The 23,354-nt window shown below is 39.5% G+C and overlaps 1 protein-coding gene and 1 pseudogene across 1 annotated transcript; one reads left to right on the plus strand and one right to left on the minus strand.

Annotated features, from left to right (window-relative positions):
• Positions 1-23,354, minus strand: part of LOC145053182 (polyubiquitin-like) — a 216,143-nt pseudogene that overhangs the window by 27,077 nt on the left and 165,712 nt on the right.
• Positions 2,597-4,926, plus strand: LOC145053186 (uncharacterized). Its single transcript, XM_079001186.1, has 2 exons — positions 2,597-2,753; positions 4,396-4,926. Exon 2 carries the CDS (start codon positions 4,398-4,400, stop codon positions 4,752-4,754), a length of 357 nt encoding a protein of 118 aa, XP_078857312.1. The 5' UTR covers positions 2,597-2,753; positions 4,396-4,397; the 3' UTR covers positions 4,755-4,926.

Here is a 23,354-nt window from a genome sequence, read left to right on the forward strand (position 1 = left end):
TGGGCTTTAGGATTTAGGCCTTTGCATGGTAATTGGGCCTTGGTTTTGGGCCAAGTTAGATAAATGGTAAATTGGTCTTTTACCCTAGTTTAGACTCTTGGATATGGGTCGGACTCCAGTTATTAATTGGATGTGTTTATAATGACAGCACAGGGATTTGTCGGACCAACTGACAGAGATCTATCTGGGTGATTCAGCAGTTAGAGGTGAGTTTCCTCACTGTGTTTAGTGGGTCGAAGGCACCAATGTCGGTCCATGGATTATATATTTGGATGCTAGATGTCTGTGCGACTCTTGCATGTGTTATGTGATAGTATGCTTATCGGGCAAGACCCGATGATGGGCGGGGCCCAATAATTGTATTGTATGCTATTGTCTTTGTGATTATCACATATGTTCGTATGATTATACGTTTACATGTTTATATGTGTATCGGGCAGGGCCCGATGCCAGGCGGGCCCTCATGACTGCTAGATTTGTATACCGAGCGGGGGTCAATCCCGGGCAGGGCTTGATGACGAGCGGGGCCCATTATGTGTTTATTATCTATGGTATGTGGTATTTTAGGGAACTCACTAAGCTTTGTGCTTACGGTTTACAGTTTATGTTTCAGGTACTTCTGGTTTGAAAGGGAAGAGCCTGGGATCATTGCAGAACACACACCACCTTATTCTGCATTTTATGATTTACTCTGATGTTTTATGATGTATTGATATACTTTGTTCCACTTTGGATTTGTGATGATGTTTTGGATTACAGTTTTATCAATTTAAAAATGAATTTTTTGGTCTTAAGTTTTGGGACATTACAACTACCCACACCCACTTTCTTCCTCTCTTTCTCTCTCTCTCTCTCTCTCTCTCTCTCTCTCTCTCTCTACAGGAACCGTATTCCTTTCTTTTCTCCTTCCCCTTCCCTGGTGACCCTACTACACCCGTCACCTGCAACATATCTCTATCAAGGCCCGTTGCCACCCACAAGAATCCTTATCAATTTCCTAATGCTTTCCCCTCCAAGATAGTGCTCACACTTCAAAGCCTTCACCTACAACTTCCATCATGTTCTCTGCCTATCACCTTCCCTTTGTCGTTTTACTAATAATTGTTGAGCATCAACGCTATCGGTTGATCTAAAACCAATTGGTGTTAGAAAGGGCGCAACCTTACCCATATTGCACGTTCATCCCTCCAGGACCAGGCATTCGATTACGGCACTCCAGGCCATCGTGCGAGGACTTGGTCGATGTCATTTCTGACCCCCAACAATCCCTCCCTCAAAAATTACTCTCTGAGAGAATTGAACCCTTAGCATTGGCTTTGATACCACTTGATGAGCATCGGCGCTACCGGTTGATGTAAAACCAATTGGTGTTAGAAAAGGGTGCAACCTTACCCATATAGCACATTTAGCCCTCCCGGACCAGACATTCGATTACGGCACTCCGGGCCATCGTGCGAGGACTTGGTCGATGCCATTTCTGACCCCAACAATAATCTCTTGCACAAACTAGTCTCCATCTATTCCTGATCTACATTAAATCCAGAAACATTTTCCATTGAAAAAATCTGCATCAGTTACAAATCAGTAAATTCCCAAATGAAATCGATAAACAAGGTTCTTCAAATCATAAAGTTAATCTTCAATCTTTGGTTATCTGGGTTCTTCAAAGCTAGAATAGAAGAACATGTTTAATCTCCATGGGCAAAACAGGTTGAAATATGGGAGATTTTTTTAAGGGTGCAGAAAAAATCATAAGCAAAGAGGGGCCATCGGAGGACCGATTTCCGATGAGTTTTCTTGCATTTCCGCCATGGATGAGGTGGCTACATCGGAGGTAAGAGGTGGAGATAAGTGTTTCAGATTTAAGATGGAGAGTCACTTCAATGTTGGATAATGAGCCGGTGTCTCCACCAGCTTCCACTTTTACCTCCGCCCCTAATTTAAAGCACTCGACAGGGTAGCGACAACGATGTTGTTAGGGTATTTGATAGGTGATGGTGTTATGACTTCGTCGGAGTTAAGAGAGGGAGAGAGAGAGAGAGAGAGAGAGAGATGAGAGAATCTTGGTGTTATCAGTTGAGACTTAGAAGAAGGAGGAGAATTACTTGGATTCAAATTTGAAAGCAAACGAAAGAGATATCACGTAAGAAATGGATGAGGTGGACGATGAGTTCAGCGGGAAGGATGAAGGGAGATGGGTAGGACCACACATATTAAACAATTTCTTTTAATAACCTAAAAATAAACAAAACAATTAAATTAGAAAAATAAGGGTATATTGGTCATTTTAAGTCTATCAGGGACCAACAACGCAATAAAATTAAACCATATGGACAATCCGAATAAAAAAAGAAAAGTTACGGATCAAATATATAAATTACCCCAAATTATGCAGACCATTGGAATAATTTACTCTTTAAAAAAAACCAAAAAAATGGTGAGATTACCTGCTTTTATTTATTTTTTTATTTTTTTGTTTTGTTTTTTTTTTATTTTTTTATTTTTTTTTTCAAAGTAACTTAATGGGCAGCTTGAAACATAGTTAAGGTTGGGTTGGGCCGATCGAATATGTAATATAGCGATTGTTTGAGACTGAGCTAACTGGTAATTAAATCACAAGGGAAGTGCACAGTGCGTCCTGTATACTGAATACCGTTGAACCTCTGTCGATAGTTCTTTCACGCTCCGACTGCTGCAGCGGCGTCCTCTCAGCTCCACCGTCTTCTCCGGCCGTTTCTACTAGAAACAACAAGGTAAGTTTCAACACTTCGAAAATTCCTATCTATTGTGTGATTATTTGATTGTATGACTGATTCATTATACCCAAAAATTGATTCCTTTGATCCCTTAGAATTATTTAGATTATACTATATTTTGACATCAAATTGTATAGGCTTGATGTTCTCGTTGCCATTTTGTAATGAAAGAGACAAGTTATTGAATAGGGTTTGTCGAAAAAATTGGATTAAATTTATTAGGGTTTGTTTCGAGCTTCCTCGTTCTTATTGCATACCATTAATTGATGGTGAGCCACGATGTCAGAATCTTAATACGGTGAAAGCCACATCTACCTCTGTTTTTTTTCGCAAAATAAGTTTTTTTTTTTGAAAGAGCATTTTTGGCAAAATAAGTTAACTATCGCGCCAACTGTTTGGTGAAATGCCTAAGAGAAAAATTACAATTAAAATTGGATTTTGATGTATTTCGAACACATCAATTTCCTAAATGTTGGAGTAGCTTGTAAAAAATGGTTGCAACAACAAAGCCTCTTATCACAGACTAGTGGGATAGAATAAGATTGAAAACTTTGATTTACATATCTTTTCATAATTTTGGTCCAACATCTATTGTTTTATCTTGCATTGTTTCAGTTATTTGCATTATTTCTTGTTTTCATGAAATATGTGTTTGTATCTTGTGTGATTGAAAACTAGCTTAGTCAATTTAACATTTAACAGGTGTCAAACAAGAACAATATTGTCATTTGGCATCTCAAAACCCAGTAGCATTTGAGTGCTAAATTGATATTTGTTGCAAGTTTAAGCATTTTTAGATTAGTTTCTTTGGGCCAAAAATTAACTTTATAGAAGTTTTAAAAAAACCTGAAAACTACATCCCTTAACTTCTTAAGAAGGCTATGATTCCTTTTTACCCTGTCCTAAAGATATACAAGTTGTCCAACTATAGAATGACCCTTTAAATGCAGCTTTTTTCATATATGAACTTTCTGGAAATAACATAGTAAAGTCTTAAACACGTGGACCATTTCTATAAAAAAAATCTGCACATAGACCTTTTATGTAAATTACAGGAACTGTTTTTATAATTTATTTTCTACACAGGGACCCAACATGCCAACATACAAAACTATATATAATTACTATCCTCCCTAATAAATGAAAATAATTTTGCCACATGTCACTCTCTTATTAACTTGGACACATGTCATTTTTTAGTATTTTTGAATAATTGTTTTTTCCATTTGTCATTTTCTTATTTTTTTTTTATATTTTCTTAATTAACACATCATATTTACAGCTCAATTAATAATTACCTTGATTGAAAATAACCAATAAATTACAATATTTGTACTCATATAGTATTTAATATGTTACCTTTTATATTCAAATTTTAAATTTTAAATTTCAAATGTAAAATTTCAAATTTAAATAAAAATCTGTTTGAATTTTCTTATTTAATTTTTTATTTTATCAAACCCGTATAATATACGGGTCTCACACCTAGTATATAATAATTTCCAATCTGTCTTTGTTTGCAAATGACTTGTCACAAAAGCCGTTACAATTACATTATCCGCTTTTTACCTAAAAAGCCATTATTTATTGATTTTCAGTATATTCACTTTTTATAATCAATAAATTATTTTTAAAACAGATATGGTGATTCCTCCACCAGTGAAGGCTCAAAGGATCACAAACTATCTAAAACCGTATCTTCTAAAGATGCATTTTTCAAACAAATATGTAAGTGCACAGGTGATCCATGCACCAACTGCCACCGTGGCGTCTGCCGCCAGCTCACAGGAGAAGGCTCTCCGGGAAGCATGGAACAGTAGCCAGCAAAGCACCAGAGATGTGGCGGCTGCCGCCAAGATAGGGAAGCTTTTAGGTGAGAGGTTGCTGCTTAAAGATATTCCGGCGGTTTCTGTGGTGTATAAAAAAGAGCAAAGATACCATGGAAAAGTTAGAGCTGTTATTGATTCTTTAAGGGAAGCAGGTGTTAAGTTGCTTTAAGTTTTTTTTTAATAACATTTGTTTCGTCATAAGCTGTTTTCCTTGTAATTGGAAAAGAAATTGTGGTTTTGTATGAGAATTAGGGGGACATTTGGATTGTGGAATGTTTTTTGAATGAAGGGGATTTGCCTAATTAAAAGGAATTGGAATTTGAACTAAAGATAATTTGTCATATGTGTGGCATACAAGAAATGAAGTAAAATTTAATAAGAAAACTTATATAATCTTTCAGATTTTAATTTTATTTCAATGGTTTTTATTTATTGTACTTCTATATAATTGAGCATCTATACAAACACCCTTTTTCGAAGGGGGTGTTTGGGTTAGTTTTTCACAACCCAAAAGTCATTTTCAGAAAAGTTACAAAAAGTCAGGATTTTATTTTCCTTGTATAAAAACTCTAAAAGTAGTTTTTAAAACTAGTTTTGTTAAAATATCTTTTTCTTTTTTCTTTTCCAAAAAGGACTTTTTGGCTATGACAAATAAGCCAAACACCCCCAAAATCATCTGTACAAGGAAAAAAACGTGGGTTGAAGATGCTTTTAGAAATCCTAGGTTTGCTAAGATGGAGACAACTCTACCTAACTCTAGATGTGCTTTCCCCATCTTCATCGAGTTCTACATCTCTGGCGATTATGAGTGTTGTGTTTGTGACAATTCAAGACCCAATAAAATAAGCCAAGACTTAGTGATGAGTTCTCTGGCTCTAGTGAATCCGAGTCGCTGACCACCAATGAGTTCAACGAACTGAAATTTCCATCAACCTCTTCTTCAACCATGTGCAATTTCCACTTTGATTTGGGCTATTAATGATTTCGTGACACTTCTTGGATCAATTACTTCTACTTTTATATTAAATTTGAACTTTTACAAATTACAAAAGTCTATTTAAAATTAAATATTTATTAATCCATGAATTAAGAGATGTATAAAATAACATAATATTATTATAAAGAGTAAATTACACCAATGGTCCCTATGATTTAAGGTAATTTGTGTGTTTGGTTTCTAATTTATTTTTTTAACTCGGAAGGTCCGTACTGTTTGTTTTTGTTACGTGTTTGGTTACTGTCTTATCTAAAAAGACTATTTTCCCTTGATTTTTCAATTTATTTAAATAAACACACTCCAACCCCACCTTACCTTACCTACCCCACCATTTTTCATATTTAAATAATAGTCCTTTTATGTAAGATAGGGACCAAACGCGTAACAAAAACAAACAGTAAGGACCAAGTGCGTAACAAAAACAAACATTCGAGTTAAAAAATAAGTTAGGGACCAAACGTACAAATTAACCCAAACCATAGGGACCATTCGTGTAAGTATAGTTTAAAACAAGACACAAAAAGTAGTATGCATATGTTTTGGTCAAAAATCAACTGAGTAGAATCTAACAAATTGTATGAGAGGCTATGATGTTGGTGGTAAGTAAAGTAAGAAATGATAATCAAGGTGACACAAGTGAGTTACAAAGAAAGCCCTTGATCTTTGATAGAATCTCGACATAAAACATTGGGAGGAGATAATGATCACATGTCTTGATGATTTTATTGATATAAAATGTTGATTTACATAGATGAACATGTAAATGTAAGTACAAGTATCATGGATGAGCTCAGTGTCTCCCTAGTTTTCTAGTTACATGTGTCATTTATAGTCTAATGCTAATAACAAGCAGTCCGATAATTCTGGGATCCTCTATAATCAGCATATGACCGTTATTTGACTTGGTATTCCAAGTTTTTTTCCTGGTTGAGATGACTCTCCGTTGAGAATGGGTCCTGTGTTGACTTGTTCTGCACATGTGAGAAAAATAAAGAAAATATAGTCGTTACAAGTGTTAGAAATATTAGTGGTAATAGTCAGGATCCCGGAATATGTTTAAGGATCCTGAGGCTGTATCTGAGGATCCTAAATATGAGCCAATGATCCTTCCCCTAACAATTTGCCTCAAATTATAGCTGTGAAATATAACCGTTAGTGTTTTTACATATTTAGAGGTATAATTTTTAAGTAAAAATTGAAGTAAAAGTTTCTAACGGATGAGTAATTTGAACTTGAACGGGTAGATTTCTAGCCGTTGGGAAGGGTCAAATCACTTTTCTACCTTTCATTGATTATTGTATAAATAAGATATGGAGCTCTTCAATTTCATCTTACTCTTAACTTTTCTTTGGGAAGTTTATTGAACAACATCGAAGGTAGTATTTTTATTCATTTTGTCCTTCCTAGTTTTCTTTTTCTTAAAAATGGCCAAGAAAGGAGCTCATTCTCCTGCAAACATCATAACTATACCTGATGATGATTTCGTAGATTAGAAGCGCCTTTCCTATGAGAAAACTTGTACCTTCGATGACGATAGTATTGAAGCTTTGAGTTCGAGTGGAACCTTTCCTGCTAGTACTGTCTTCAAGCCTTTCGATGTTAGGATCCAACCTGATTTTATTTCCTCTTGTTGGGTCTGTTTTCTTGAGTATCCCTTTACCTTAGGCCTTGCATATCCCTTTTCCGATATCATTTATGAATTTTTTGAAATCACCAAGATTTCATATATTCAAGCCATACCAACGGTTTAGAGGATCCTTTATTGGATTGACAATCTGATTCATTCCATGGGTCTCAACATTGGTCTAAATGAATTAGCTTATGTTTACAACCTTTATACCTTTGGAAACTCTTGCTTTTTGTTGAAAGTTAAAACCAACATATCACCTCTTGTACTAAAATCCAAGAATAACGATGGTGCTTGGAAAGGAAGATACTTTTTCGTAAAACGTAAATCGATTCATGGTTAGATCTTTTACCTCAATCCTGGTTTAGAAAGGGTAGGGTTCCTTATTTTCATATTGAGGATCCTAATATTCGCACTTCTTATTTTTGTTTAATTTTTGTAGCTTTCAAGTTTGACGAAGTAGTCCCCCCCTGATGAAGACACTAAGGAGAGGATCAGGGACTTCCTTGCTCTACCGGAGGCTGTCAGGACATTGAAGCTTGATCCTTCTAGTCATCAAGAAAACTCAACCATTATCATACCTATGTCTACCGGTAGGGATCCTTGAGCACTTTTATCTTTAGTCTTTAAAAGGCGCACATTGATCTGACCATGAGGACTATGGGATCCCGGAAGACAAAAGCTACTAAAGCCACAAATTTGAACTTGGAAATCTTGGAGTTGAGGATGCACTTTAGAGGCTGATCTCCTGTAACGATGTGAAATTTCAACCAAAATTTTCAATTTAAAAAAAAAACATTTTTCTTCATTAATCAAACATAAAATGTCACAATGTCAAACCATCAAATCTCATATCAAAAATTGTTCACATTTTTAAAACTCCAGGATCCTCTAAATCATAACTAAAACATTTTTGTGTCATCAGGCCGGTGCCTTCCCGTGATCCTTAGAAGTACCTGAAACACATAACACAAATCACGATAAGCATAAAGCTTAGTGAGTTCCCTAAAATACCATACACATCACAATAGCCACTCGAGGCTAACTCAATACGACCCTTCGGTCAATGTGTTCCATTGGAGACCCTCCAGTCCCACAACTCGGGTGGACCCTTCGACCCTAATTCAATATGTTCATAACAATAAGCATAAACCATACAAATAGAATGCAAGTATCACAATTGTAACGTCCCAAAATACGACCCAAATTTTTTTTGTTTTAACACTACTAAAAATCATATACTGAAAGTTATCTCATAAAAACCATACGTCAATATCTCAAACCAAAAACAAGTATCATGATAAAAACTATATCAAACTGTATCAAATCACATCTAAGGAAAAACTGAACAATCTCCCAAGAATAAGAACTAAAGTTGTGGTGTGTGCGATGCCATCATCCCGAGCTCTTCCCTTTGTTTGTGGAAGTACCTGAAACCAAAACTAAAAACCGTAAGCATGAAGCTTAGTGAGCTCCCCCAAACTACCACATACCATACAAACATATAAACAACTACTGGGCCTTGCCTACTGCATCAGACCGAAATCCGGAAACTGCATCGGACCGAAGTCTGGAACTAACTACTGGGCCTTGCCCTCTACATCGAACCGAAGTCCGGAAACTGCATTGGACCGAAGTCTGGAACTAACTACATTGGACCGAAGTCCGAAACTATCTGGGGCCTTGCCCCCTGCATCGGACCGAAGTCCGGAACTAACTGGGACCTTGTCCCTTGCATCGGACCGAAGTCTGGAACTAACTGAACATAGCATAGCATAAACATATCAACTAGCATAAAAACATATACTGCATACTACATCGGGCCGTAGCCTAGAACACATAACACATAAATCCTATCTGAGCCACGAAGGCATCAGACATACTAACTACTGCATCAGACCGAAGTCCGAAACTACTACTAACTAAACGGGCCGGCATTGTGGCCGTAGACCCGTTCCTACTGGAAGGAAACTCACCTCGTGATGTTGACTGCTGAAATCTTCAATGAGAAATCCCGGTCTGCTGCTCCGGCTGCTTCCCGACTATCATAGGAAATAAAATACTAAATCAGAATAGGGATTCTCCTATGGGTAAAATGACCATTTTACCACTGCTGTGGCATGGGTCACAACATGGCCCAAAACCCTCAATTCCTTCTAAGTCCGTCCATGGCCCCACTATAGGCCCATTAATGGCCCAATTTGCTATATTGGGCCCAAAACCCTTTATTGGGCCTTACCCAAGCCCAATACTAAATCCTTGGTCCTTAGCAACTGAATTCTGATGGGCCATTAAGGCCCAAGGACCCTAAGCCTGAAACTCAGCCCACACCGAGGCTAAAAATACTCGAAGCCCAAACTGGCAGCGCACGCGGGGTGTACACCAAGGTACGCTGAGCATACAGGCTGATGCCTTGTATGCGGCGCGTACCTCCTTGTAAGCCCAGCGTACAACCCTATTAAGCCAAAATCTCATTAAGTGCTTAATAATCCAATCCAGAAACTACAAATCCAGATCCTAATCTTGTTCTATGTCTTAAGCCATAAAGTTGCTCACTTGATGGCTTACAAGTCTCATAAAGGCTCAAACTTCCATAAATAACATTCTACTTCCATGGAGCTAACTAGATCTCATGCATGGTTCCATATAAGCCACAGAGATTGAAACTTTATTGCTAGGAAGATGTTTCTGAGCCTTAAGGATGGCAATCCAAACTCCAAAACCGACTTACAAGATCAAGACTCAACCTTTGGACCTAAAAAGTTCCATAATTCCATAACCTAGATCTAGAAGAAAAAGGAAGAAAGTTTAGAACTTTATACCTTCCTTTGATGACCAAGAGGGTGCTAAGTCCAAACCCCTGAGCTCAAGCCTCTTCTCCAACTTCTTCTCTTCCTTCTTCACTACTTCTCTTCACTAAAACACTCACCAAAAGCTTCTTCACACGCAAGAGAGGATAAGAACGAATTAGGGTTTTCTTGAGGGTGGGGAGACTGATGGGAAAAACAGGGAAGGAGGCTATAATGGGGTTTATATAGCCTTAAACCCCTAAAATTAGGGTTTTCATCTGGCCGTGTACGCTGGGCGTACCATATGGTACGCTGCGCGTACACTCCTCCTCCCCGCGTTTCATTTAAGCATTACGCCCAGTGTACAATGGGTTACGCCCCGCATACGGCTTATGGGCAGCCTATTTCTCGGCTCAAAACAAAGAGGCGTGGCGTACGGCTTATGGGCAGCCTATTTCTCGGCTCAAAACAAAGAGGCGCAAACCAAAAATACAACTCTATAATGGCCCAAAATAAAACTTGATAATTTAAATAGATTTATACCTCGGAAGACGATCATTACAAATCTCCTCCACTTGAGTCAGACTTCGTCCTCGAAGTCCGCTGCTACTGACTCTGAAAACAATTCTAGATAATGCTCCAACATCTCTTCCTCGGATTCCCACGTCCACTTTGAACCCTTCTGGTGCTGCCATTGCACCTTCACTAGCTGAACTACCTTGTTCCTCAAGGTATTTGTCTTCCGGTCTAGAATCGCGACCGGTCTCTCAATATAATTCAGGCTGCTATCAACCCGAATGTCCTCTAAGGGTACAACCACTGACTCGTCCACTAAACACTTCCGTAACTGGAAACCATGGAAGGTGTTGTGGATCTGGCTGAGCTCTGCCGGAAGATCCAACCGATAAGTGATCCGACCCACCCGGGCCAAGACCCTAAAAGGACCGATGAACCTAGGGCCCAACTTTCCCCTCTTCCGAAACCTGATGACACCCTTCTAGGGTGATACCTTCAGGAGGGCCATGTTGCCCACCTGAAACTCCAAGTCTGAACACCTCCTGTCGGTGTAACTATTCTGCCGACTCTGCGCAGTCTGCAGTCTACTACGAACCTGCTGGATCAACTCTGTCGTCTTGAGCACTACTTCAGTGCTCCCAATGACACGTTGAACGACCTCGCCGCAACAAATCGGGGTCCTACAATTCCTCCCATAGAGCATCTCGAAGGGAGGGCGGTCAATGCTGGCGTGGTAACTGTTGTTATACGAAAATTCCGCTAACGGAAAATACGTATCCCAACTGCCACCGAAATCTAGGACACATGCCCGGAGCATGTTCTTAAGAGTCTGAATCGTCCTCTCACTCTGCCCGTCCGTCTGCGGATGGAAAGCGGTGCTGAAATGGAGACGAGTACCCATCTCGTCATGAAACCGCTTCCAGAATCTGGAAGTAAAACGGACATCTCGGTCTGACACCACTGAAACAGGCACTCCATGCAATGCCACAACCTCTCGCACATAAATATCGGCTAGCTTCTCAGCCGATATGCTCTCCTGCATCGGTATAAAATGAGCACTCTTCGTCAACCGATCCACTATAACCCAAATCGAATCTACTCCACATGCGGTCCTGAGAAGCTTAATGATAAAATCCATAGTGATATCCTCTCATTTCCACACTGGAATGTCTAATAGCTGCATCTTTCTGTGAGGCCTCTGGTGCTCCGCCTTAACCTTCCTGCAGGTCAGGCGCCTCTCCACATACCAGGCGACATCCCACTTCATGCAGGGCCACCAATAGTCGGGTCGAAGATCTCTATACATCTTTGTTGCTCCCGGATGGATGGAAAATCGAGACTTATGAGCCTCGTCCATCAACACTTTTCGTACTCCGCCCCAATACGGTACCCAAACTCTCCCATGAAGGGTCAACAATCCTCGACTATCATAGTCAAAGGAAGCTACTCGGCCCATAATCCTCTCACACTTCTGCCTCTCCTCCTTGAGGCCCTCGACCTGAGCCTCTTTGATCTGCTCCAATAATGGAGTTATTACTGTCATCCTCAAACATATGTCCCTGATCGGGGCCGTTGCCGCCTTGCGGCTCAGGGAGTCGGCCACTACGTTGGCCTTTCTTGGGTGATAAAGGATCTCACAATCATAATCCTTTAACACATCTAACCATCTCCTCTGCCTCATGTTCAGATTCGACTGATCCATGAGGTAACTCAAGCTTGTGATCCATGTAAATGGTACAACGGACCCCATAGAGGTAGTGTCTCCAAATCTTGAGGGCAAACACCACTGCCCCCCAACTCTAAATCATGCGTATGATAGTTAGCCTCGTGAGGCTTCAATTGTCTAGAGGCGTAAGCTATCACTCGGCCTCGCTGCATCAACACTGACCCCATACTTGTGATCGAAGCATCACAGTAGACTACAAAATCCTCTACTCCCTCTGGTAGGGTAACGATCGGTGCCTCGCACAATCTCTGCCTGAGGGTCTCAAATGTTGCCTGCTACTCAGGCCCCCAGCGAAACACCACCGACTTCTTAGTCAATCGGGTGAGCGGTACTGCTATCTTGGAGAAATCCTGGATGAATCTCCTGTAGTACCCTGCCAAACCTAGGAAGCTCCGAATCTCAGATGGAGATCTCGGGACCTCCCACTGCATCATGGCCTCTATCTTGTCCGGATCTACTAAGATACCCTTCTGGTTGACGAGGTGTCCAAGGAACTGCACCTCGCGGAACCAGAACTCGCATTTGGAGAACTTTGCGAAAAGTTTCTCCCTCCTCAAAGTCTCTAGCACCTCTCTCAGGTGCTCCTCATGTTGCTCCGGAGTCTTGGAATAAACCAAGATGTCATCAATGAATACTATCACCAACCGATCCAACAACAACCTATGTACGCGGTTCATGAGATCCATGAACGCGGTTGGAGCGTTGGTGAGCCCAAACGGCATCACCACGAACTCATAATGACCATACCGGGTCCTGAAAGCAGTCTTCTGCACATCCTCATCTCTGAATCGCATCTGATGATACCTGGAGCGTAAATCGATCTTGGAAAACCAAGACGCTCCCTGCAGCTGATCAAACAAATCATCTATCCTCGGGAGTGAGTAACGATTCTTCACCGTTACCTTATTCAATTCCTGGTAATCTATACACATACGGTGCGACCCATCCCTTCTTCTTCACGAACAAAATCGGTGCTCCCCAGGGCGCACTGCTTGACCTGATAAAACCCTTGTCTAGCAGATCTTGCAGCTGCGTAGACAACTCCTGCATCTCTAGGGGAGCCAATCGATATGGTGCCTTGGCTATCGGAGCCGCACCAGGGATCAAGTCAATCCTGAACTCGACCTATCTCTCGGGAGGTATTCCAGGAAAATCCTCTGGAAATACATCCGGGTAGTCTCGCATTACCAGAACATCGTCAAATGTCGTCTTGCCCTTCTCCTGGGCATCTAAAGCATAGGCAATATAACCGACACAACCCTGCTGAAAATAGCGTCTCGCTCTCGCTGTTGAACACAAAACTGGTCCGCGCTGTGGCCTCTCGCCCTGAATCACTAACTCTCCCCCACTGGGGGTGCGAACCCTCACTAACTGCAGCTCACAATCTATCACTGCCCCATTGGGGCTCAGCCAATCCATGCCTACTACGACCTTATTCCCTCACAGGGGAATAGGGACCAAGTCCACCGAAAACTGCTCATCGAATAACTGTAGGGAACATCCTCTGTGTACTCTCGCAACCCTAACGGTCTTGTCAGCTGCTATCTCAACCTCAAGTGGACAATCTAGCTCCCCTAGAGCTCTGCTAAACCTCTTACTAAGCGTAAGAGAGACGAATGATCGGGTAGCCCCCGAATCAAACAATACTATGGCTGAAATGCCATTCACTGAGAACGACCCTATACAAAACATATAACCATAAGAAATAATCAATAATAAATAAATGCAGAGATAAGGGAAAAATACATACCCGTCACCACGTCAGGAGTCGCTCGCGCCTCCTCTGCTGTCAGCTGAAAAGCCCTACTCTTCGCCACCGGCGTCTCAACTCGACCCTGACGGCCATCTGTAATCCTCAAAGTAGCAGGGGCAGGTGCTGACACCTTCCCTGCAGCAGCTAAACTCGGACACTGGGACTTTTTATGTCCCCTCTGATTGCACTGGAAGCAAATCAGATCTGATGTCGCAATAGCGGTAGTAGTGGTTGTACAATCTTTGCTCATATGTCCAGTCCGAATGCACTTGTAGCAGCCGAAACTCCCTGCCTTGCACGCCCCGTCGTGCAATCTCCCACACTTGCCACACCGACCGTGGCTCTCCTGACTTCTGGATCTGTGATCAGAAACCTTGGGCTTTTTTCCCGAACTCCCTGTACCCGAAGCCGCCTTCGGCTTCCTCTTCTTCTCCATCTCAAGGTCAATCTCTCTCTCTCTCTCTCTCTCTCTCTCTATCTCGATCCCTAGCAATCATGTCATCCAGCGTTTTACAGCTGGACCGGATCACAAACTGGCGGATATCACTCCGCATCATCTCATGATAATGGGCCTTCTTCATTTCCTCATCAACTACGTACTGAGGAACGAGAAGTGCCCTCTCCCTGAACTTGGCAGTAATTTCCGCCACTGTCTCTGTAGTCTGGGTGAGGTCCTGAAACTCCATGGCTAACTGCTGCACCTCAATAACTGGTGCGAACTCAGCTCTGAACCTGGCCGTAAAGTCAACCCAGGTCATGGCATCCAATGCTGCGTCGTCTCCAATGACATGTCCGACCTCCTCCCACCAATCTCGTGCCCAGTCCTTCAGAAGATAGGACACCAATCTGACCTTGTCCCCCACGGGACACCTGCTCGTGCGGAAAGCGTTGGCCACATCCGCCAACCATCTAGTACTCGTTATGGGGTCCCGTACCACGTGATAATCTGGAGCTCCACATGCCTGGAACTCCCTTAACGTAAGCGCGTGCGACCCCATCATGGCCGCCACCTAGGCACGGAAACTGCCCAACCTTTCATCCATCAGCTCTAGGATACCCTCCTTGATCGAACCGGAAATCACAAGAGTCTGCTCAAGTATGTTACGAGTAATCTCTGAAGAGAGAAAATCCATGGTCTGCTCATCTAGATGCTCAGCTCCCGAGCCTGATCCTGATCCCTCTCCGGCACCTGAACTGCCGCCTTTTGGTCTAGGGCATAAAACCACCATTCTGAAAAACACATAACGATAAACGTCAGAAACACTGATATATCTCGAGTGATCACTACTATTATAGGCCTTCCAGTCTCATCTCAGCCTTCCTTGATTCAAGTACGGATCCTATGCTTCCAGTAGTATGGGCCCCTACTACCTTCCATATCTATCCGTACTTTCCTCAAGAACTGCCTCGACTCCACCAAGCCACTACTACTGTTGCTGATCTCTACTACTCTCATCCTAGGCTTGCCCTAGGGAAATATCTGACTCAACCCAACCAGTCCTCAGCTGCTGAAGGCCTCCTTGTAATGCCAATTAGCCATTATCTGAATACCATCACATGTGACGAGGCTCAGATAATCCTTCGAGTAAAAGATGTTGGATAAGGTGTCTAAGTCCATAACTTATTTGGTATATACTTGACCCGACCCGGCATGGTCCATTTGGGTTGCACTTCACCCGAACAATTTATATGGATAATCTTATGAGAATAGTATATTTATGATTTATTAATATATTATAAGTTATAATATATTAATATGAAGTCATGTTATTTAATTAGTTTTAGTCTTAAATTAATTATGAATTAATTTAGTGATTAAAAGGAAGACTAATTAAACATGGGCTATTGCATTTTATATAATGTGGGCTTAAACTCATTAGGAATGGGCTAAGCATGCATGGGGGTCCATGGATGATCCATGGAGCTTTTAACCCATGGATCCTTGGAAAGGAAAAGACATGGGTTATTAGGGTTTACCCTAATCCTCCACACTATATAAAGATGCACATATTGCAAGAATTGGCAACTAGTTGTGTGAGAACTAAGGGTGGCCGATTTCTACATAAGTATACACTCTCTCAAAGTTTTCCAAGTGTTTGTGGTGATTTGTGATTCCATTTGAGGCATTCACACTATTGGTTCTTGGCTCTCAAACTCCAAACAATCAACCATCATCAAAAGGTATGTATTTCTACTAGTAGTTTTATGATTCATAATCCTTATGCTATGCTAGTTAGGAAGAAACCTTGGAAATTATTATTTGCATGTATTTTAGAAGAAAACATAGATCCAAGGTTTATTAGGGTTGCATGCACACTTAGGAAGTGTTAGATTGCTCAAAACCCAACAGTGGTATCAGAGCCTAGGCTTGTTTTCTTGAATACTTGATGCAAATTGCTGAAAATCGAAGTTTATGTGCTGTCTGCATAGCAGACTCGCCGAGTCCATGAAGGGACTCGACGAGTCCAAGGAAAAACTCATCCAACTCGGTGAGTTGGTTCATGCACTCGACGAGTTGGACCCCCAGACAGCATATCTTCGAGTTTTGGTGCTGGAATTGGTCTAGAATCATTACCTTAAAGTTTTTTCATCATATAAAACCTGTTTTTGATGTGGTAATGATGATGGTGGACCAATTTCAAAGTTATAATCAATATTTCAAGTTTATATGTGTTCATATGATTCTTGAAATTGTTGATGTGGATGTTCATGTTCATATGAGTTTTGTTAGATCATAGGAATTATTTGCAAATTGTTTGTTAGTTAATTCTTGATCTTAATGTGTTTTAATGGAATTCATAATTTGTCCTCAAGTTATGGAATTCCAAAAGTTTTTCCTTTTAATTTTTTTTAAGAAGTCATAAGTTACACTTTTGAAGAGTTTTTCTAATAAATGCTTTTATGGACTTCATAACTTGTCCTCAAGTTATGGATTTCCAAGAGACTCTTCATTAAAAGTTTTAAACACTTAATTAAAACTCATAAGTTATGAATATCCAAAAGTTTATGAATTGTTCAAAACTTGCCCTCAAGTTTTGGAATTTGTAAAGTCTCACACAAACTTTAATTCCATATCCTAGAGTTTTAAAAGTTAAAATTCAACACTTATACTATTTATAACATTAATGGTTAATTATTATATATATGTATAAGAACAAGTCGTTTTACCGTTAGTAGGCCTCATTCACGAAGCCGGTCTATAAGGTGGGTATAAGGTTGTTGCCTATAAAATGGCAACTTAATGGGTGTCCACTCTCACCCACCGCTTGCTTGATCGGTGGAGGGTCGTTAGCCGAACGGGTAGGACAATGACTTTAAATTCTCATTAAAAGTATAACTATTATTATAAAGTAACTAAATATTTTTTATTTAATTCCCAATCTTAGTTACTTTAGGAAAAATGTGAATTTGGTGCTAGCCCATGGAATTCACACTTTGTACCTTACCAAGTCGTTGGTGGAGCGTGTGTGGTTAACCGGCACACTAACGTGGACTAGTAAGGATCACGAAGGGTGACTAATGTTTGTCATAGATCAATGGAGCGTGTGTGGTTAACCGGCACATTGATTGGATGATAATATTAAGGGTACCAAGTGAATTGGTATGGTTATTCACACCTTATTTTGTGATCCTCGACATCCCAGTCACAAAATTTGAGAGCGCACACTCGAGATTGAAACATGCCATTGAAAAGTTCAATGAATCTCAAAAGATCTAGGAATTTCAAATCCAATTAAAACCTAATAAATTATTTCGTTTTTCATGGTGGAAATTGGTGAATCGTCATTCGCCTACCTTCAAATATTTTATAGCTTGGATTACGGCATCCCTCTTCCAAATTATAAAATATTGTGTTGGGTCCTAGCCTTAATATTTCATATTAGGTGTTATATTAAGGATTTTGAATCAACTAACTTGATTTTCTCCCATTATAGATGTCTGGTTCAGACAACTATGATCTTCCCAAATCTCCTGAAGATGGTGTCCCTCAACATCATGCTTCACTTCCTCCACCTCCTCCAATTATTCTCCCTCACCCACAAGTTCATGAAAGTTTAAAGTCACTCAATCCCTATTGGCAAGCATAGTCTATGTGTGTTCACATCTTGGAGATAAAGTCACATATTGACAAGCCGGGAGAGTTCGGTGTCAAAGTCTCGTGAAAGTTGGATGTTCAATCACTTTCTTAGTAACATAGTGAGTCTCTTTGGGACTACTATGAGGCAGACTATGACATGACCCTTAATGATGTTATCTTTTTGCTTGGTGTTGTGGAATCAGCAATGATTCGGAACACCAGTAAAGAAAATTTGATTAAAAGAACAACTACCCAAGTCTACATGGACATTGACAATGGTAGCATTGGATATCTAGAAAAGGATTTCTCTTCCCAATGGAAAGGGATCGGCTATAGTCAACTCGGTTGACCAAATAGTAAAGAGAAAGGCAAATTCTGAGATAGTCTCATGTGCCATTACCAAAGGGTCCATGTGTTTTGTTGCCAAAGGAAGGGGCATTGGTTGCGAAGCTGCCCTATTTACCTGAAAGGTCATAAGGTTGATCAAGTCTAGAGGTTTGACTCTACTTCGGGTAAAGTCCACTGTCTAACTCTATTAAGTTCCTATTTGGAGATTCTTATTACATAATGTGAATGGGTCACATGCTGATGGTTTTAAGAATCAAAGAAAAGATAGGAAGCTTAAAGTAAGTATATGTTGATTCTGATTGCAAAGGTGGGTTTTGATCGCATGGTTCGGTGATCAGAATTTTGAGCTGTTGCTTAAGAGTTATGATATATTACTTAGGAATAGATAACAACAAGGTTTTCATGTGGATTTTAAGGATAAGTTTTTCCACAAAGTTTTAAAATAAAAGAAAAAAGGGTTTTAATTTTATTTATTTTAAAAATATCCTTACAATGGCATCTGTGGAAAACTGTTGCTTATATGTTTCCAGTAATAGCAATATTGGAAAGTGGATTTGATTCTTTCATTTCTGGTAGTGTCTGAATTTACCAAATGAAGAAAGATTTTCATCACCCAAGTTTCAATTGGACAGAAACTTGGAATCATACAAGTTGTATTGTATGATGAATGAGAATTTTCATCTTTGAAAATTAAGACTAATTCTTTGATCACATGTATATGTGAGTCAGTTGAAGGACTAAGGAATTAGGTACACTGGGTGTGCGCTGGTCAAGGTCCACCACAAAGATTGATTTGTCATGATTTACTAAAGATTAGTAAATATGATTATACTTATAAGGTTAAGTATAATTCTGTAACATTGGAAAGGTTACAATGTATGACAAAACAAATGAGAAGAATCAAACTAGGCAGAAAGATAAAAGTTTCCCAAATCTGAAAGGATGGGAGAGTACTTTAGTATCGTATTTCATGATCATCTTAATGATTATGAAACCATATCACAAATTCATACTCTAAGGACGTCTTAGTGCATTGTTATGGCTAAGAAGAGAGGTCATGAATTGTTGGATTGGTTAAGATCGAGAAGATGAGTCATACTTCGTTCCAAAACAATTCTTAGAGTCATACTCCAAGATTGTAACATTGAGTGACATCAAGTAAGGTTTAAAACACTTATCAAATGCAGTGTAGAATGTTTCTACTCTTGTACATTTGAGATTGGTAAGTTGTGATGTCTTGGATGAGACAAAGACCAACTAAGACCAATTGTGTGAAGTGTTAGTCTTGATAATGTGACGACTGTTGTTTTTATTCAAGTCTTAAGTTGATTGTTTGAAACATTATACAATGAATAATGTGTAATCAATATGGTGATAAATAAAAGGTGGTTCTATTTATATTCAAAAGGGTTCTGAGACCATATTGGATTCGATTATTATTGTGTTTCACTTTGCATGTTTTGACTTCCAAAATAGCTAGGTTATTCTTTCCGAATGACTAAGTTATTTAAACACTCCACAGTCGTTCATATGTTGGAAGTAGGTATGAATCAAGACTGTCATGAATCGAGTTTGTAGATGGCTAAATGGGTTTAGTCATAGCAATGGTTGCTACAACATTCATGAGTGCTCATAAGTTATGAGTATTGGATTAAACCCACGCTCACTTGTATCACTTCATGGAATTTATCTCGAGTGATTGTGAGACGGTAATATCATATAAATCTTCAAACCTAGAGATATGAGTTGTTACCTATGAGTTGGTTGTGCATTGATTGCACGTAAATGCATCAGTAACTTGATGTTATAAAGCATGCCTTTGTGTACAATTCAACAAGTAGTAGAACAAACATATGAGTCGAAGTTTATCTGTTCCTTCTAGAAATAGAAGCGATATCTGGGCCCCTCGATGATTTTGTTGTGACCTATGTACCGGCCGGTCAGAACTAAAATTGATGTGTTCGATTAAGTTCTTTGTCAAACAAATCGGAAATCGGGAAACAAACTACTGGACAATAAGTACGACGTTGTTCCATGTATTTGACCGGCTGATATCATGAGAACAGAGGATTATATGATCACTTATCTAAAATGGCGCTTCATAGTTCAACAGAGTTTTCGAGAGCTACGATTGCTGGTTGGTTCCTGAAGTTATATAGGCAAATACAGTTATTAGAATTATCCAAGTGGGAGTCTGTTGGATAAGGTGTCTAAGTCCATAACTTATTTGGTATATACTTGACCCGACCCGGCATGGTCCATTTGGGTTGCACTTCACCCAAACAATTTATATGGATAATCTTATGAGAATAGTATGTTTATGATTTATTAATATATTATAAGTTATAATATATTAATATGAAGTCATGTTATTTAATTAGTTTTAGTCTTAAATTAATTATGAATTAATTTAGTGATTAAAAGGAAGACTAATTAAACATGGGCTATTGCATTTTATATAATGTGGGCTTAAACTCATTAGGAATGGGCTAAGCATGCATGGGGGTCCATGGATGATCCATGGAGCTTTTAACCCATGGATCCTTGGAAAGGAAAAGACATGGGTTATTAGGGTTTACCCTAATCCTCCACACTATATAAAGATGCACATATTGCAAGAATTGGCAACTAGTTGTGTGAGAACTAAGGGTGGCCGATTTCTACATAAGTATACACTCTCTCAAAGTTTTCCAAGTGTTTGTGGTGATTTGTGATTCCATTTGAGGCATTCACACTATTGGTGCTTGGCTCTCAAACTCCAAACAATCAACCATCATCAAAAGGTATGTATTTCTACTAGTAGTTTTATGATTCATAATCCTTATGCTATGCTAGTTAGCAAGAAACCTTGGAAATTATTATTTGCATGTATTTTAGAAGAAAGCATAGATCCAAGGTTTATTAGGGTTTCATGCACACTTAGGAAGTGTTAGATTGCTCAAAACCCAACAAAAGATTTGTCCCTACAATGATTAGACTCAAACAAGAGCTGCGTAGCAGGGCCAGATCCAACACTCTGAGATTATTCAACCCTGATCACGTGTGATGTCACGTATTCACCTAATGGTTAACTCCCATCACTCAGAGTCCCACAAATCACAAAGCAAGCAACATTCGGACACATGAAGCTACTCTAGCAATTCTATCCTCATAATAAGAAACTGTACTAGCATACAATGCTAAGCTCATACTATCAGGCCTAACCTAAACAAGCTATCCTACTGCTGTCTACTCAATACTAGCATGCAATTCTCATAAATCTGAAACACATAAAGCAGGCACATAAGGCATCCTATTAGATGCTTAGTCCTATACTAGCATTCTCTTATACTGAAACTAAAACTGATAACATAAACTTGTATGGGTAATTTGGGAGTACTTACTTGAGCTCGGCTGATCGCATGCACCACACCCTTTTCTCTTTATCAAAACTCTTTTTCTTTCAAAAATGTTTTTCTTTTTGAAAATCTTTTACCATTTTCTTAGTTTGAGTTCAGACACACCAGAAAGTGTATCTAAATCCCTCAAAACAAGGCTCTGATACCATACGACCCAATTTTTTTTCGTTTTGACACTACTAAAAATCATATACTGAAATTTATCTCATAAAAACCATACGTCAATATCTCAAACAAAAAACAAGTATCATGATAAAAACTGTATCAAAATGTATCAAATCACATCTAAGGAAAAACTGAACAATCTCCCAGGAATAAAAACTGAAGCTGTGGTGTGTCCGATGCCTTCATCCCGAGCTCTTCCCTTTGTTTGCGGAAGTACCTGAAACCAAAACTGAAAACCGTAAGCACGAAGCTTAGTGAGCTCCCCCAAACTCTCACATACCATACAAACATATAAACAACTACTGGGCCTTGCCCAATGCATCAGACCGAAGTCCGGAAATTGCATCGGACCGAAGTCCGGAACTATCTGGGGCCTTGCCCCCTACATCGGACCGAAGTTCGGAAACTGCATCGGACCGAAGTCCGGAACTAACTAGGACCTTGTCCCCTGTATCATATCGAAGTCTGGAACTAACTGAACATAGCATAGCATAAACATATTGTTGGATATAGTGTCTAAGTCCATAACTTTATTTGGTATGTACTTGACCCTACCCGGCATGGTCCATTTGGGTTGCATGGCATTGCAATACTTGGATAGACAAAATGAGAGAATAAGGCACTTATGATTATTAATATATTATAAGTTCTTATATATTAATAATAGTATTATTTAATTAGTCTTGATCAAATATTAATTTAAGTATTAATTTGGTGATCAAGTTGAAACTAATTAAATATATGGGGTTGATTATGACAATCATCTAAACTTTTATAATGGATTAAATGATCCATGGTTTATGGGTTATGGATATAACCATTTGGAGCTCCATGGATAGTCCATGGGAGTTACAAACCCATGGGTCATGAGAATGGAAGAGTCATGACAATTATGAGTCTTCATGATGAAACCCTAATTGTGACACCACTATAAAAGGGACCCCATGGCTAGGAAAATCAGTACTAGAGTATTCTTATGAGGGCATAGCCGATTTTAAAGTGTAGAAGTATTCTCTCTAGTTATTCCAAGGTTGTAGTGTTGTGTGAAGCATTTCACAACATTTGGGGTGCTAGGCTCACAAAGTCTTGAAGGAATCCAAGCAACAACAAGGTATGTATTTCTACTAGTTTTTATGTATTATATATTCCCCATGCCATGCTAGTTAGGAAATAACCTTGAAAAAGAAATTTGCATGTATATAAAGAAAACATAGATTCAAGGTTATTAGGGTTGCATGTACACTTAGGAAGTGTTAGAATGCTCAAAACCCATCAGTGGTATCAGAGCCTAGGATTGTTTTCTGTATACTTGATGCAAAACTGATTGAAAGTCGAAAATTCTGCTCACTGACGACTGGACTTGCCGAGTTCA

Source organism: Lactuca serriola, chromosome 5 (assembly GCF_051521515.1).
Source record: "Lactuca serriola cultivar US96UC23 chromosome 5, Lser_US96UC23_V15, whole genome shotgun sequence".
NCBI classification, from domain to species: domain Eukaryota; kingdom Viridiplantae; phylum Streptophyta; class Magnoliopsida; order Asterales; family Asteraceae; genus Lactuca; species Lactuca serriola.